General features: G+C 40.5%; 1 protein-coding gene across 2 annotated transcripts in view; it reads right to left on the bottom strand.

The window, feature by feature from the left end:
* LOC134624307 (uncharacterized) overlaps positions 1–13,932 on the bottom strand; it is a 31,235-nt gene that overhangs the window by 15,763 nt on the left and 1,540 nt on the right. For both annotated transcript variants that reach the window (XM_063469272.2, XM_063469273.1), the window contains exons 2-8: positions 11,146–11,564; positions 9,373–11,008; positions 8,460–8,717; positions 7,769–8,203; positions 4,534–4,938; positions 3,650–4,111; positions 2,296–2,742 (exon numbers count right to left, since the gene is read on the bottom strand). In XM_063469272.2, coding sequence (XP_063325342.1) covers positions 2,296–2,742; positions 3,650–4,111; positions 4,534–4,938; positions 7,769–8,203; positions 8,460–8,717; positions 9,373–11,008; positions 11,146–11,536 — 4,034 coding nt within the window. In that variant the 5' untranslated portion in view covers positions 11,537–11,564. The remainder of the gene's footprint in view (positions 1–2,295; positions 2,743–3,649; positions 4,112–4,533; positions 4,939–7,768; positions 8,204–8,459; positions 8,718–9,372; positions 11,009–11,145; positions 11,565–13,932) is intronic.

The raw sequence follows: 13,932 nt of genomic DNA, 5'->3' as shown, positions 1-13,932 counted from the left end.
ATTATTTGAAAAAGGCCAACCTCTGAAGATAATCTGAGCCTAAAAGTCTTCACAGGAAACTGCAGGTTTGCAGAGTGTGCAGGGTAGGAAGTGAAACTGAAAGCAGAGTCTAGGTGTAAGTTATTTTGAGCAGGTTATTTTATTATGCATTTATCTTTGATTAAGCTTTTAGTAGAGGTTAAAACATTTACTCAACATATTACATATATAGTTCCAGTTAGGTTATTACATGTAAGGATGAGCCTCTGTTCTGGTGAAAGGTCAGAAGTGCAACGGGTGAGATGAGAGAGCATTTAAGGACGAGACACACATACACACACATAGCTTCAGTTGTGTACGTGCTGGCCTTCTGTCTGGTGGAAAGGTTACAAGGTCTAGCTGATGAAGTGAAGGGTGAAATAAAGGGCAGCAGAAGCTGACACACACATACACATACATATAAGTAGACTCATTTAGTAGGTAAGAAGTTAAGATGTGTTTTGCTATAACTGCAAAGTTGGGGTGCGTACGTGTTAGTCTGTTCCAGGAAGTACACCAGATGTCCCAGAGATAAGCGACACCGAAGCTGGGGGAAGCACCTGGGTTCGAGCCGAAGACGATGTTCTTTTAGACTGTGTCAAGGGTTGACTGAACGGTTGTGGTTTTGGATTGACGTATGCTGTACTGGATCTGCCTGGCAACAGAAGGGGGGCTGTACTATCTTACCCCTATAAAACCTTTGTTCTGACTATTGTAAGATAGTTCAACACTGAATCTGCACAAGTGTTGGACTCCACATGTGTATCCATTAAAATCTTCGTCTAATTGCACCAGGCTGGATCAGTGGTCATTATTTTTGGTCTTCCTCCTCAATTTCTGAACCCTTAACAGCATTTACGTGGACGAGGAATACGGGGTTCATCACGCAAAGTCAAAAGTTGTGCGTCTTTTTTCACGTCACATTTTTCACGTCTTGCTATTTGTGGTTCTTACACACTTACACACGCAGTTACTGTCCCCCCATTTAGAAAGGCAGAGGCGTCATTATTTTATGTGTAAAGCGGTCCCTTGTTTATTGCGGCAGTTAGGTTCTAAAAATATCCTGCGATAGGTGAAATCTGTACAGTAGTTATTATAGATGTTTGAAGCCCTCACTACAAGCTGTAGACACTTTTCTCAGACAGGTATGAACATTTTCACTCTTTTCTCACTTGTTTAAACACAAAGTTCAAACCTTGTTAGAAAAATAAGTCCAGTATTATAGAATGAAACCAAAGATCAAACACTGTTTTCAGAACATGGGAATAGAGCAGCTGCAGAGAATTCAAAATTAATGAATCAATGCTACGGAAGCAAACAAAGCAAGAAGAATGAGTCAAGTTTGACTTCTGACTGTTTGGCTTTGCTTAATAGGTCTTATAATCTGAAAAATGCAGTAACTTCTACCTTCCTTTAGCATGTCCACAAGTCAAACTTTTGGTGCCATAGTTAGCGTCTTCCACAGCCTTTTGGGAGATATCGCAGGAGCCTCTGACGGTGAAAATGGTTTCGTCGACATTGTTGTGTTTGTGGGGGAGAAAACTTACAAACATACAGCACTGCTAGCGATCGAGGATTTATGTAAATTTGACAAGCTGAACTCGTTCTGCACTGGACAGGAGACACGGCTCAAGGTTGATTGATAATGGTCTGCAGCAAATCAGGATGCACAACACAATGCGTTGTAAGAAAACAAATAAAAGTGCATAATTGCACGGACCACACTGCCCACGAGGCTCCCGTCTATAGAGCTATGCCTGTAACACTGCTCATATCGCCTTACTATTAAAATATTTTTTCAATAATAACTTTTACAAATATTTCTTACAGCTCTAACGTGCAGCTGTCAGCTTACAAAGAAACCGCAGCACAGAGCGCTCAAACATCTATTCATTCACTTCTTCATAGATGTTTATCTTCCATTCATGTGCTCATGTTTGTGACTGATGAAGGCGGCATTCGATTGGTCCATTTTGTGTGGAAGAACAGAGAAATAGCAAATCAAAGGGCCCCTTTTATGTGAGTGTGGACAGAGACTGAAGCTGAGTGAACACAAAGTTTTCCCCCACATGGTCACAGCTGTCATCTCTGACTGCAGGTTTAGCTTTCATCAAGCCAGCTAACACAAAGAAAGCCTGCTTATGATCAAGCTGCTTCACTGTTAAGCTCCCTGTACAATTATATTAAAATTCATATACTGAAAAATGTTTCCACAGCTGACTTCAGGGAGCATCTCGTCTTATGAAGAATTAATCATGTAAAGTAGAATTCATGTACCTGAGCTGTGAGATATAAGGCAGACACTGCAGCAAACTCCTCACTTCACTCTCTTCATGTGAGCAGCCTCTCAGCTCCACTTGTTTCTTCTCTGGTCGGAGTTTCAGCACCTCCAGGAGGATGGAGGTCTTTCTCTCTGAGAGGTCTATGGACCAGACTGCAGGAGCTGACTGGAAAACTGACTGTAATGATGGAAGGACACTCAGACCTGTTTTAGTCTCATAAGAGTACAGGTCCAGGAGGAAGTCACTCTGATATTGCTTCAGATCATAATCATCATCATCATCATAATCAGAGTATTTCTCATGAAGAGGGAATGTTTCATTTGTGCACAGTGATGCTAACAGCTCCAGGATCTTCTCTCCTGTCTGCTGCTCTCTCTCTGCTGCTGCACAGAACAGACTCACAAAGAACCTGACTGCTTCATGACGATTACAAACATCAAAACTGTAACAATAAGAAGGAAACATTTAGTGATGATTTGATGTGAGCTGCATAAAAACAGCCACACACTGCTGATGGACTCCATCTTGTATATAATGAAAGTTCATTTTAAAGCCATCTTCCATCAGAGCAGCTGAACAATGTTTTTAGACTGTTACTGACTCACAACACAAACACTGATGTGTGAAATCACTGCTTACTGAACTGTAACTGTTATTTTCTTTGCTGTCTGACTTTAGAAAGTAAAACACTAAATATCAACAATACAGAAACACACAGAGGGGAACAACAACATCTACAACAGCAGCTTCACCTGCTGCTCATCACACACCTCTCTGCTGTCTGAAATCTTCATCTGCTCACTATAGAGCTGCTACCACCATCATCATCATCATGCTCAGTAAAACAAAGTCAGAGATAAAGTCCAGCTTCATGTAACTCATTCATTTACAGAGTTACGTCACTGAAGGACTCGCTGAGTTTGCTTTCATGTTGTTTCCATGGTGATGATGGATTCGGGTGTAAAGGATGTTTCTGGCATGTGTGCACTCCAACACTCTCTGCAGCATGAGCTCAGTCACATGATCCTATCAAATATAAATCTAACCTTTCTGATGAGAACGTCTTTATTCTACATCCTGTTTAAGCTTTAAAAGTCATCTGATATTTATAGAAAATATGAAACTTCATAGCAACAAACAGCTGAACAAGTCAGTGAAACACAGTCTGAATACATTTATAACATGATCCATGTAGATAAAGTCACAAATATGATGCTGATGACAAACAAGCAGCACAAGACAAAATCATCACTTTACAATTTATGGAGCTTCAAATATTTCCATCACTTATTTTCACAGCACATCTTTTCTTACAGATACTTGCCTCATGTGAAGAACATGTTATTTACCTGAGCTGTGAGATATAAGGCAGACACTGCAGCAAACTCCTCACTTCACTCTCTTCATGTGAGCAGTCTCTCAGCTCCACTTGTTTCTTCTCTGGTTGGAGTTTCAGCACCTCCAGGAGGATGGAGGTCTTTCTCTCTGAGAGGTCTATGGACCAGACTGCAGGAGCTGACTGGAAAACTGACTGTAATGATGGAAGGACACTCAGACCTGTTTTAGTCTCGTGGTCCTTCATCTGGGAGTACAGATCCAATAGGAAGTCAAGGCGATATTGCTTCAGATCATCATCATCATCATCATAATAATGCAAGTGTCTCTCATGAAGAGGGAATGTTTGATATCTGCACACTGATGCTAACAGCTCCAGGATCTTCTCTCCTGTCTGCTGCTCTCTCTCTGCTGCTGCACAGAACAGACTCACAAAGATCTTCGTTCTGTCTTCATCTGATGTCTCAGCATCAACTCTGGAACAATAAGAAGGAAACATTTAGTGATGATTTGATGTGAGCTGCATAAAAACAGCCACACACTGCTGATGGACTCTATCTGGTCCATGTTTCCTGTACATAATGACGCTCCATGTTAAATATAACATAAACGAGGGAAACATATCATCTCAGTTACAGCACTTAACTAATTTATTAGTCCTCATAAAAACAAGAAAACACAAATATTTTAGAAATTTGTCAAAATTCCACTTTTAGAAGCTTCTTTAAATCAAGAAGAGACTGAAAAAAACTTATTTAAATTTAAGATTAAATTAATAGAAAAAGTTGTTTTCTGCTTTCTCTGTAAAGTAACTATATACTCTGTGTATACTGCATGTGATGAACGCATGTTCTCCATCAAAACTGTTCACTAAGCTTCTGAATACAATCTGACTTACCTGAGCTGTGAGATATAAGGCAGACACTGCAGGAAACTCCTCACTTCACTCTCTTCATGTGAGCAGTCTGTCAGCTCCACTTGTTTCTTCTCTGGTTGGAGTTTCAGCACCTCCAGGAGGATGGAGGTCTTTCTCTCTGAGAGCTTTATGGACCAGACTGCAGGAGCTGACTGGAAAACTGACTGTAATGATGGAAGGACACTCAGACCTGTTTTAGTCTCATAAGAGTACAGGTCCAGGAGGAAGTCACACCATTTCTGTTTAAGAGGACTGTTTTTGTATCTGCACACTGATGCTAACAGCTCCAGGATCTTCTCTCCTGTCTGCTGCTCTCTCTCTGCTGTTGCACAGAACAGACTCACAAAGATCTTCGTTCTGTCTTCATCTGATGTCTCAGCATCAACTCTGGAACAATAAGAAGGAAACATTCAGTGATGATTTGATGTGAGCTGCATTAAAACAACCACACACTGCTGACACACTTTGCAATGTTTGTGAGTTTCATCTGGATCTTTGTTGATTTTCTGTCTTTAGTAAAATAAAACTTTGATAAAAATCAGAGTCTCTTTATTTCTTTGTAAGTCAGCAAACTCATAAATTGAGCAGAGGATCAAATAATTATGTCACTGCTGTAAAAAGGTGGAACACTGTGTGAGAACAGCTGTAATACAGTGTTGTATTATTCATGTACGTCAGAGTATTTTGAGAGTTTATATTTGCTATGGTCACTGAATCCTGGTATTTCTTGGTTTAATGCAGTAACATGTCTGTTTTCTACAGGCTAATGTTTGATATGACAGGAAATGCTGTTTGCGTTGGATTCTCTACGATGAAGGAGATGGCGAGCCACCTCTGAACCTGATCACCTTCTTAGCCTGAGCAGCTGCTCTGAGTTTTCACTGTGCCTGATGAGGAGGCCACGCCCCCTTTTTCAGCCTTCACCTGTGTGAAAGCACAGCACCAAACAGCTTAGCTGCTGTGTTTCATTCACTTTGGAAGTGAACCTGCCTGGACCTGTTTACTAAAACTGACTGACTACAAACCAGAGGAACCAACTACACAACTTCCAAACTCTTAAACATCCCAGAGACACTTTCCTGCATCATCAGGTGACTCCTTGTGATGAGGGAGCAGCTAAAGTAGCCTTGATCACTTCAATATCAACATTGTGTTCGTGATGTTTACACTCGTCTGTGACGCTGTGTGAAATATTCACTAGTGTTTTGTGATCATTCACATTTGATTTGAAAGAAGAAGTTTCAGTACATTGAAGTTAAAGCTCTGAGTGGCTCCAGCTGCTCAGTGAGTCTCTTTCTCTCTTAAAGCCTCAAACAAACTCAGACTCTGGCCCTGCTCACATTTAATATTCTGCAAACCTTCAGTGAGTTATGTTTGCATTGTGTGATCAATATTTGTATGTTCTGGATCACTTTGTGCGTTTTCCTTTTCCTGTCATGAAGACAGCTCAGACCTGCTGGAGTCTCCAGGTCCTGCTGAGCTTTCAGTTTATGTGATAAATGCTTTGTCAGTCATGGATGGGCCTCACTTTAGACCAGCTCACACAGCACACTTCACTAACAACCAGTAACTGTCTGAATTAACTCAGGAATATCTGTAACACATGTACAACTTTATAAAGTGTTCATCCATCATTGAAAAAGTATCAAACTGCTGTCATTAAACATGTTATATTTGAGCCTCTTCAGTAAAACTTCATCATGTGTATCCATGTTTATGATTGACATACTGAGGAGGAGCTTTATAAATGATGGAATAAGTTTTGACTCACACTCACTGATGCTGAAGAGTGTGCAGCTGTTATAAAGTGTTAGCAGCAAAACACTAAATATCAACAACACAGAAACACACAGAGGGGAACAACAACATCTACAACAGCAGCTTCACCTGCTGCTCACATCACACACGTGGAAATCACATATTTACTAACATTTGATAATTAATTCATTTACATTTAGATTTGTTTACTTTGAAAATTAAACTAAATTAATATTTTCTGCTGCAGAAAAGTCTTAAACACAAAGATTCACATGTTAGTGGCCACGCTGAGCCTCCTGTCGGTGTTTAGTTTCACCAGACTAGCTCTCTTTACCTGGCCATATCACCATGGTAACAGATGCTGAACACAGCCTGGTGTAGATCAGGTTATGTTCAGAGTGTCAGATTAAAATCAGCTGTAAGTGAAACATTTTCTCTGATTCTTTTATTTCCAGTCTGCTCTGAGCAGCACAGTCTGTGAGCCACATGGTCACACAAGTTCCCATGTATGCAGCTGCTGATGCAGTGTGAAACAGATGTGGAGCCTAATCTGCTGCACATCTGTTTCACACATTAGAACATCCATCAGTCTGTGTTTAGTCCATTTATCACAGAGATGATCCACCAATAACATGAACTTCACTTTGATGTGGTGACAAACTCATTCATCAGATTGTGTGTCAGAGCTGAATGCAGCGAGTAACCTTTCATGTTTAAGTGGATCGAGGTCAAAGTGTCACAGCTTTAATGTGCAGCTGTCAGCTTACAAATAAACTGCAGCACAGAGCGCTCACACACATACATTCATTCATTCATTCATTCATTCATTCATTCACATGTTAATGATTGCTACCAGCATCACTTAGTCTCCTTTGATGCAGCAACAGTGTTGCCTGTGTTGTTATAGTTACATATTGTTTATAGCTCTGTGTCACCTGTTAATGTAACAATATTTCTTATTAACAGAGGTGAAAATCAGTGGGTCTACTTTGTGTAGAAGAAGACAGAAATAACGTCTGAATGGTCGTTGTGTGGATGTGGAGACGAGAGGCCCCAAATGCAGGCCTCACAGGCTGAAGCTGAACATCCTGGATAACTCAAACTGTTTCACTCTGCAGTAACAGCTGCTTGATGCTGTTTTGTTTTAAAGCCTATCAGAAACCAATAAATACCTTAACAGTACAATTTTTATTTATACTTTTAATGAAGCTTTTTTTCCCAGGAGGTCTTAGTGATGCTGTAAATGTCACTAAGTGCAGTTTTATTCTCACAGACAAACTGTAACATGTTTAAAAACTGTTGAAGGTAAACGCTACAAATTTGTGGACTCATTTCTATAAACTGAGTTCAATCAACCAGCAACTAAATTGTCAAATAGAGCTAAAATATTTTCATGAATTATTTTCAGCACTCATTTATTGATAGACAGACTTTATTGTGTGAACAACATGTTATTTACCTGAGCTGTGAGATATAAGGCAGACACTGCAGCAAAATCCTCACTTCACTCTCTTCATGTGAGCAGCCTCTCAGCTCCACTTGTTTCTTCTCTGGTTGGAGTTTCAGCACCTCCAGGAGGATGGAGGTCTTTCTCTCTGAGAGGTCTATGGACCAGACTGCAGGAGCTGACTGGAAAACTGACTGTAATGATGGAAGGACACTCAGACCTGTTTTAGTCTCACAGTCCTTCACATGGGAGAACAGATCCAACAGGAAATCACTCTGATATTTGTCATTGGAATTAGAATGAAGAGGGAATTTCTGATAAGAGCAGACTGATGATAACATGTTGAGGATCTTCTCTCCTGTCCTCTGTTCTCTATCTGCTGCTACAATGAAGAGATTCATCAACAACTCAGTTTGATCTGAGAGATTTCCTGATGACTGACAGAAACTGGAAGAAAGAAAAGGAAACATGATGTGATGATTTGATCTGAGCACAACAAACAGAAACAAGCAGCACTCGCTGATACCGTCCTAGATTTGTCTCAGATAAATATCTCCAGTATTTAAAATACATTAAAGACATACAAGGTCAGTATTACAGTTGGTTCAATTAATTCTATAAAGTAACTCAACTGGATTTTGAACCACAATTGAAGAGCACATGAAAACATTGAGTGTTTAATAAGTAAAACCAAAGAGCATACCTGAGTGAGTGGATGTGGGGTAAATGGTGTAAGAGGAACGAGCTCGCACTTTGACAGACTCTGTGATCACAGTGAAGGCAGACTTTCACCTTCCTCTTCCTCTCCTGCAGGACTCTCACAGCTCTGTCATACAGTTGTGTTTTACTGTTGACTGGGAGGTGCAGCTGATTCTCAGTGAAGTCAAGTAAACTCACGTAATCCACGTCCCCATCAGTCAGAAGAGAAATGGTCCACAGCTGGCGTGACAAGGAGTCACTCCTACAGGTTGGTAGAGAACTGTTTATGGCAATATTTTTTCATCGTTTTGATGATCACTGAAGTGGCTATATTAATTTCTTAAAGTTCTCTCTTTCGCTCATATTTAATATAACCACACTACAGACAGACAAGCGCCTGTTTTTATGTGTTGTCGTTAGCAACAACGACGGTAACACGCTTGTCTATGTTCCACATGAACCTTGCACAATAAAGCTCAAGATCCTGTTGAGACTTTTCAAAATAAACTGAAACACGTGAAAGAGCAGATTATTTATGGATAAGAAGTAAAAAGAGCCGCCAGGTGCTAAAAAATAAACCTTAGACTCAAACGTTAGAAGAGGCTTTTCCCCGCAGCACGCCGTGTAATAAATACTAACAAAGAAAACGGCGGCTGTTACAACCTATGTCTAAAAATGTAACGTTTCATGCATCGGTTAAAACCCTCGACTTAAACTTTTTTCCTTTTTTTAACAAACTTTTTATTGTCTACAACTCACTGGAAACATGATGAAACAAAGCTGAAACATTCTCACTACTATGTTTTCATTTTTCACTTTAAGAAAAACACATACTGCTCTAAATCACTGAATGCTTTACATTTAAAACAGAACCCAAAACAAACCCTTTAACTTCAGTTCTAAATGTTCTCACTTACCTTTGAAGTTTACTGAGGCATCCCAGCAAAGGCCTCATTCCCTGTTTTGATACTGTTGTATCCTCCAGGTTCAGCTCTATTTTCCTCTCCTTACTCTGGCTGATTACATAGGCCAGAACACAACACTGCTGAGGATCAAGAGTCTCTCCACTCACATCAATAAAGTAGTCCAGTTTCTCCAGGAGGCAGAGGCAGGCATCAGGTGACTGAGACTCATAGAGGCATTGACATAAGAACATTAAGTCCATTTCACAGTCTTCATGGTCACTATAACCTACAAAGTTGGTCACCAAGTGTTTGAAGAACCAGTCAGACGTGTCTCTGAGCTGCTGAGGAGGAAGGAGACTCTCTAACAAATCAGTGTTCTTCTCATTCAACAGTCCACACAGGAAAGGGACCAAATGTTTCATGTGTTTGCTGCCCTGAACCAGACACTGCTGTAGAACACACCTGGTCTTCTCTGGATCCTTTAAGACCCACAGAGCTGCAAAAAACTCCTGAACTGTGTAGTGGAGAAAGGCACACAAGTGTTTCTTTACAGTTGGGCTGACTTGAATTACATTCCTGCTCAAAATGGCCAAATTAGCACAGCTGTCTAGTTTGGGCAGTGAAGTTAGGTTCACATTTTTCCCTTCTGTTGCACAAAAAGCTGCCTGAGATAAAGACAGTATTGCATCCCATTTAGTGCTTTCATTTTCAGGTGTCTTAGAAACATTTCTCTGATTGCAGAAATTGAGGATATTGAGGTATATTTCAGTAACTGTGCAGGGATGTGGAGAGAAATCGGAGCCCTCAAAGCTAAAGCAGGCGACCACCATCAGGGCGTACATGGGGACGTGGCAAAGAGAGAATAACTCCAAGTTACACAAAACTTTGTTGAAGTGGTCCTCACTCAGATTCTTGGATAAGTACTCTCTGATGCCCTGCTCACTGAAGCCTTTCACTTCCACTCTGAGACAGTCCCAATCCAACAGGAAGTCTGCTGACTCCACCTCTGGTCTGCAGGTGATGATGATCTTTGCTTCAGGTAGAAGAGTCTTCTGTATGAGCTCCAGCACTGCAGACTGGGTTGATGTAGAGGGAACATCTGTAACTCCATCAAAAATGATGGTAACACTGTCAGCATTATCCTTCATGTCCTCTAAGACCTCATCGTTGCCTTCATCTGGTTCACAGAACACACTGAAGAGAAGATCCTCCAGTTTATGGACCTCTGTGATGTTGGGTGTTGATATTCTCATATCAAAGTAGAACATGTAATCCAGATCTCTGTTATCTTTCTCTGACCACAGTTTCAACATCTGATGGACCACAGCTGTTTTCCCAGTTCCAGGTTTTCCTACCAAAAGGATTTTTCTTTCATATGTTTTCAGGAGTTCACTCGGAGAAGTTCCATGTTTGTCCTCAGGTATGTACGTTTTTAGTTTTTTAGGTCGAAGCTTCCTGCTTTTCTTGATCTTTGACTTTTTTATTTTGGATGCTGAAGCCTGTCCTGGTGTGTCTAACACAAGTGAGATGTAGGACAGGGAGCTCTGCTTGTTGAACAGGACTGCTTTACTTTGAGTCCATGATCTTTCTGAAATCTTTTGAGCTTCTGATTTCAGCTTTTGTTGGTATCTGTGGCGCGGGCTGGGGCCTGAAAGAAAGGAGGTGTGGGAGAAAAAAAAAGCAGAACAATTTAATGTCACTGATGTGTCACTGGACAGCATCACAATATAGATGGATTAAAAATCATCAATCAATACATTAAAATCATTTCAGTTTAAAAAATACCTTGTAAAGATTTTACATCCATGTTAACGTCCTCCCTGAAGGAAAAGCAGCTGATCCAGTAGTTGAGGTCAAACATGTTGGACAGAGAGGACGATGACTCTGGATCTTCTGCAAAAGACAGTGATCTCTCTCCAGAGGTCCTCCTTGTTGTATCAATAATCCTGAGAAACTCATAACAAGCTTCTTCCCCCTTTTCTATAACATAGTCCACAATTCTGCTGGTTTTGTCAAATCCATCACTCTCTGACTTTATTTTATTCACATCTTCCTCTGAGAAAAATCCTCTCGTGGACAATTTCTCCACAATCTCAGTAATCCCCTTTAATGTTCTCACCAGGTGGTCTCTGGCACTCCTGACGTAATCCAAGGCTGACTGAGATGCACAAGCCATGATCTTTACTTGCTGGATTTCAGAGATGCTGTTCAGAGAAAAAAAATATATCAGGGTGAACAACATGGATTTCAAACAGCGATTTATGCTTTGTGGCATGGAGTGTTTGGTTAAAGCAAGATAAAACTCATCTCTCTTTTTAATTATCACTACTGTGCAAACAGATGACACTGATAAGTCTGCACCACAGGATTAGGAAGATGGCTGGAAAACAGGCAACATTTAGTTTGAGACTGTGTATTGGCCTTTGTTACGGCCCTAGCAGGGCCTCCTCCTGAAGTTGCCTGTGTGGGTGTGTCCTACTGAAGGTCCCGTCTTAGGTGCCAACGTTTTTCTTTCTGACGCCTATCAGCAATTAAAGGTATTTAAGGCCAGAGAAAGATGAGCTCTGGAGCCAGAGAGCTGTTTTTGGTGCGTGCAGCTAATGAGCTGTGATTGGTTACGCCTGCTCCGTAGAGGAGTGTTTGTTGACTAAACTTTTTTTACTTTTCAGTTTACTAACCGACGCCTGAGTTTTGGGCTTGTTTCCTTTGATGGTGACATCAATGCACTATATGGGTTCTGGAACCAGCCTCCAGGAGAGGGGACGAGGAGATTTAGGAGAGGTTCAGAGTTCATTTTTGTTTTTTAAATATAATTTAAAAGAAAAGGACAGGCAATATTATCTTAAGATTAGTTGCCATAGCAACAACTTATCTTAAACTTTAAACACATTTAAACACTTGGTTTTAACAGTTGAAGATCAAATTCTTTACATTTTGAAGTCAGACTTGGTCATTTAAAATGATCTTGAGCCATATTTCTCCAAGATTTCTAAAGCCTGTAGTGTGTGAGATTTGACTGAATTATAAAGACAGCAAAGAACCATTAGATTTTAATTCTCTGTGTAAAACCATCTAGCAAGTGTCTGATTGACAGCAGCTTCATTTTTCAGCATGTCAATAAGCCCAAACACTCCCATTCCAGGATAGAAAAACACAGTAAAGCACCATCAGTCATAGACTGACCATGGACTGGAGGATCATCTTGACAGAGAACCAAATAAAAGGCAACATCCAAAGGAGAGCTTTGAATGTTCTTGAAGAAGCCTGCAGAACTAGTCCTGAAGACTAGGGACATTAAAAAGAATGGGCTAACCAACTAGTCTAAAACCAACAAACACTCAGATACCAAGTTAAAGCTTAGCCTTGATTAATGTCAAACACACATTAGACATAGTCATTGGAAAAGATGAATAACATTCTTTAGTAATCAATCATGCTGCTTAACTGTACGGCAGCTCACATCATGCTTTTGTTGTGGAAGTTTTCCATTAAATAAAGCCTGCAGACGAGCGGTGAGCAGTAGCTAACATTCTTTAATCAAAGCACACAAAGAACAGACAACCAAGCTGGTGGAGCCCACATGACTGCGGGACAGACAGTCAGCAGAGTCTCACTGAGCCTAGCATGGCTTCAGTTAAATACCTTCTCCAGGAACAAAAGGCAGTACACAGCTGTTTCACACCTTAAGGTTCACACTCCCTTGCTACCTCCCAGAGTCCTCGAAGAGACAAAAGACTCTTCCTGTGGAGTGGTCTGCTTCCCCCAACTTCCTTCTTACAGTATGGGTGTCAGACATGTTAAAATCCAGTGGCACCAAGGCACTGACTTAAAACTTTCCTCTTTGCTAAAGCATATAGTTAGGGCTGGACCAGGTGACCCTGAATCCTCCCTTAGTTATGCTGCAATAGACGTAGGCTGCCGGGAATTCCCATGATGCATTGAGTTTTTCCTTTCCAGTCACCTTTCTCACTCACTATGTGTTAATAGACCTCTCTGCATCGAATCATATCTGTTATTAATTTCTGTCTCTCTTCCACAGCATGTCTTTATCCTGTTTTCCTTCTTTCACCCCAACCGGTCGCAGCAGATGGCCGCCCCTCCCTGAGGCCTGGTTCTGCCGGAGGTTTCTTCCTGTTAAAAGGGAGTTTTTCCTTCCCACTGTCGCCAAAGTGCTTGCTCATAGGGGGTCATATGATATGATTGTTGGGTTTTTCTCTGTATTTATTATTGTGCTATCTACTGTGCAATATAAAGCGCCTTGAGGCGACTTTTGTTGTGATTTGGCGCTGTATAAATAAAATTGAATTGAATTATACAATAAAATAATGTGATTAATACACAAGTAAAAGAAATTCCTATACACATTGCATATTATAATCCAGACAACAAAGAAGAAAACTAAGTTAAAAACTAAGTTTGGCAACAGCAAAGATTAGCTGAAGGAGGAACATCTACGTGTGAACATCGTACACACGTAGAAAAACATATTTAGTATACACATCCAGTAATGCATATACTCTTATATTGTACATATATTTATTACTTTCAGATTTAGCCATTCCTATATTTTGC

The sequence above is a fragment of the Pelmatolapia mariae genome, linkage group LG3_W (assembly GCF_036321145.2).
Source record: "Pelmatolapia mariae isolate MD_Pm_ZW linkage group LG3_W, Pm_UMD_F_2, whole genome shotgun sequence".
Taxonomy (NCBI): domain Eukaryota; kingdom Metazoa; phylum Chordata; class Actinopteri; order Cichliformes; family Cichlidae; genus Pelmatolapia; species Pelmatolapia mariae.
Note: the sequence above shows the minus strand (reverse complement) of the source record. Positions and strands in the feature narration are given on the sequence as shown.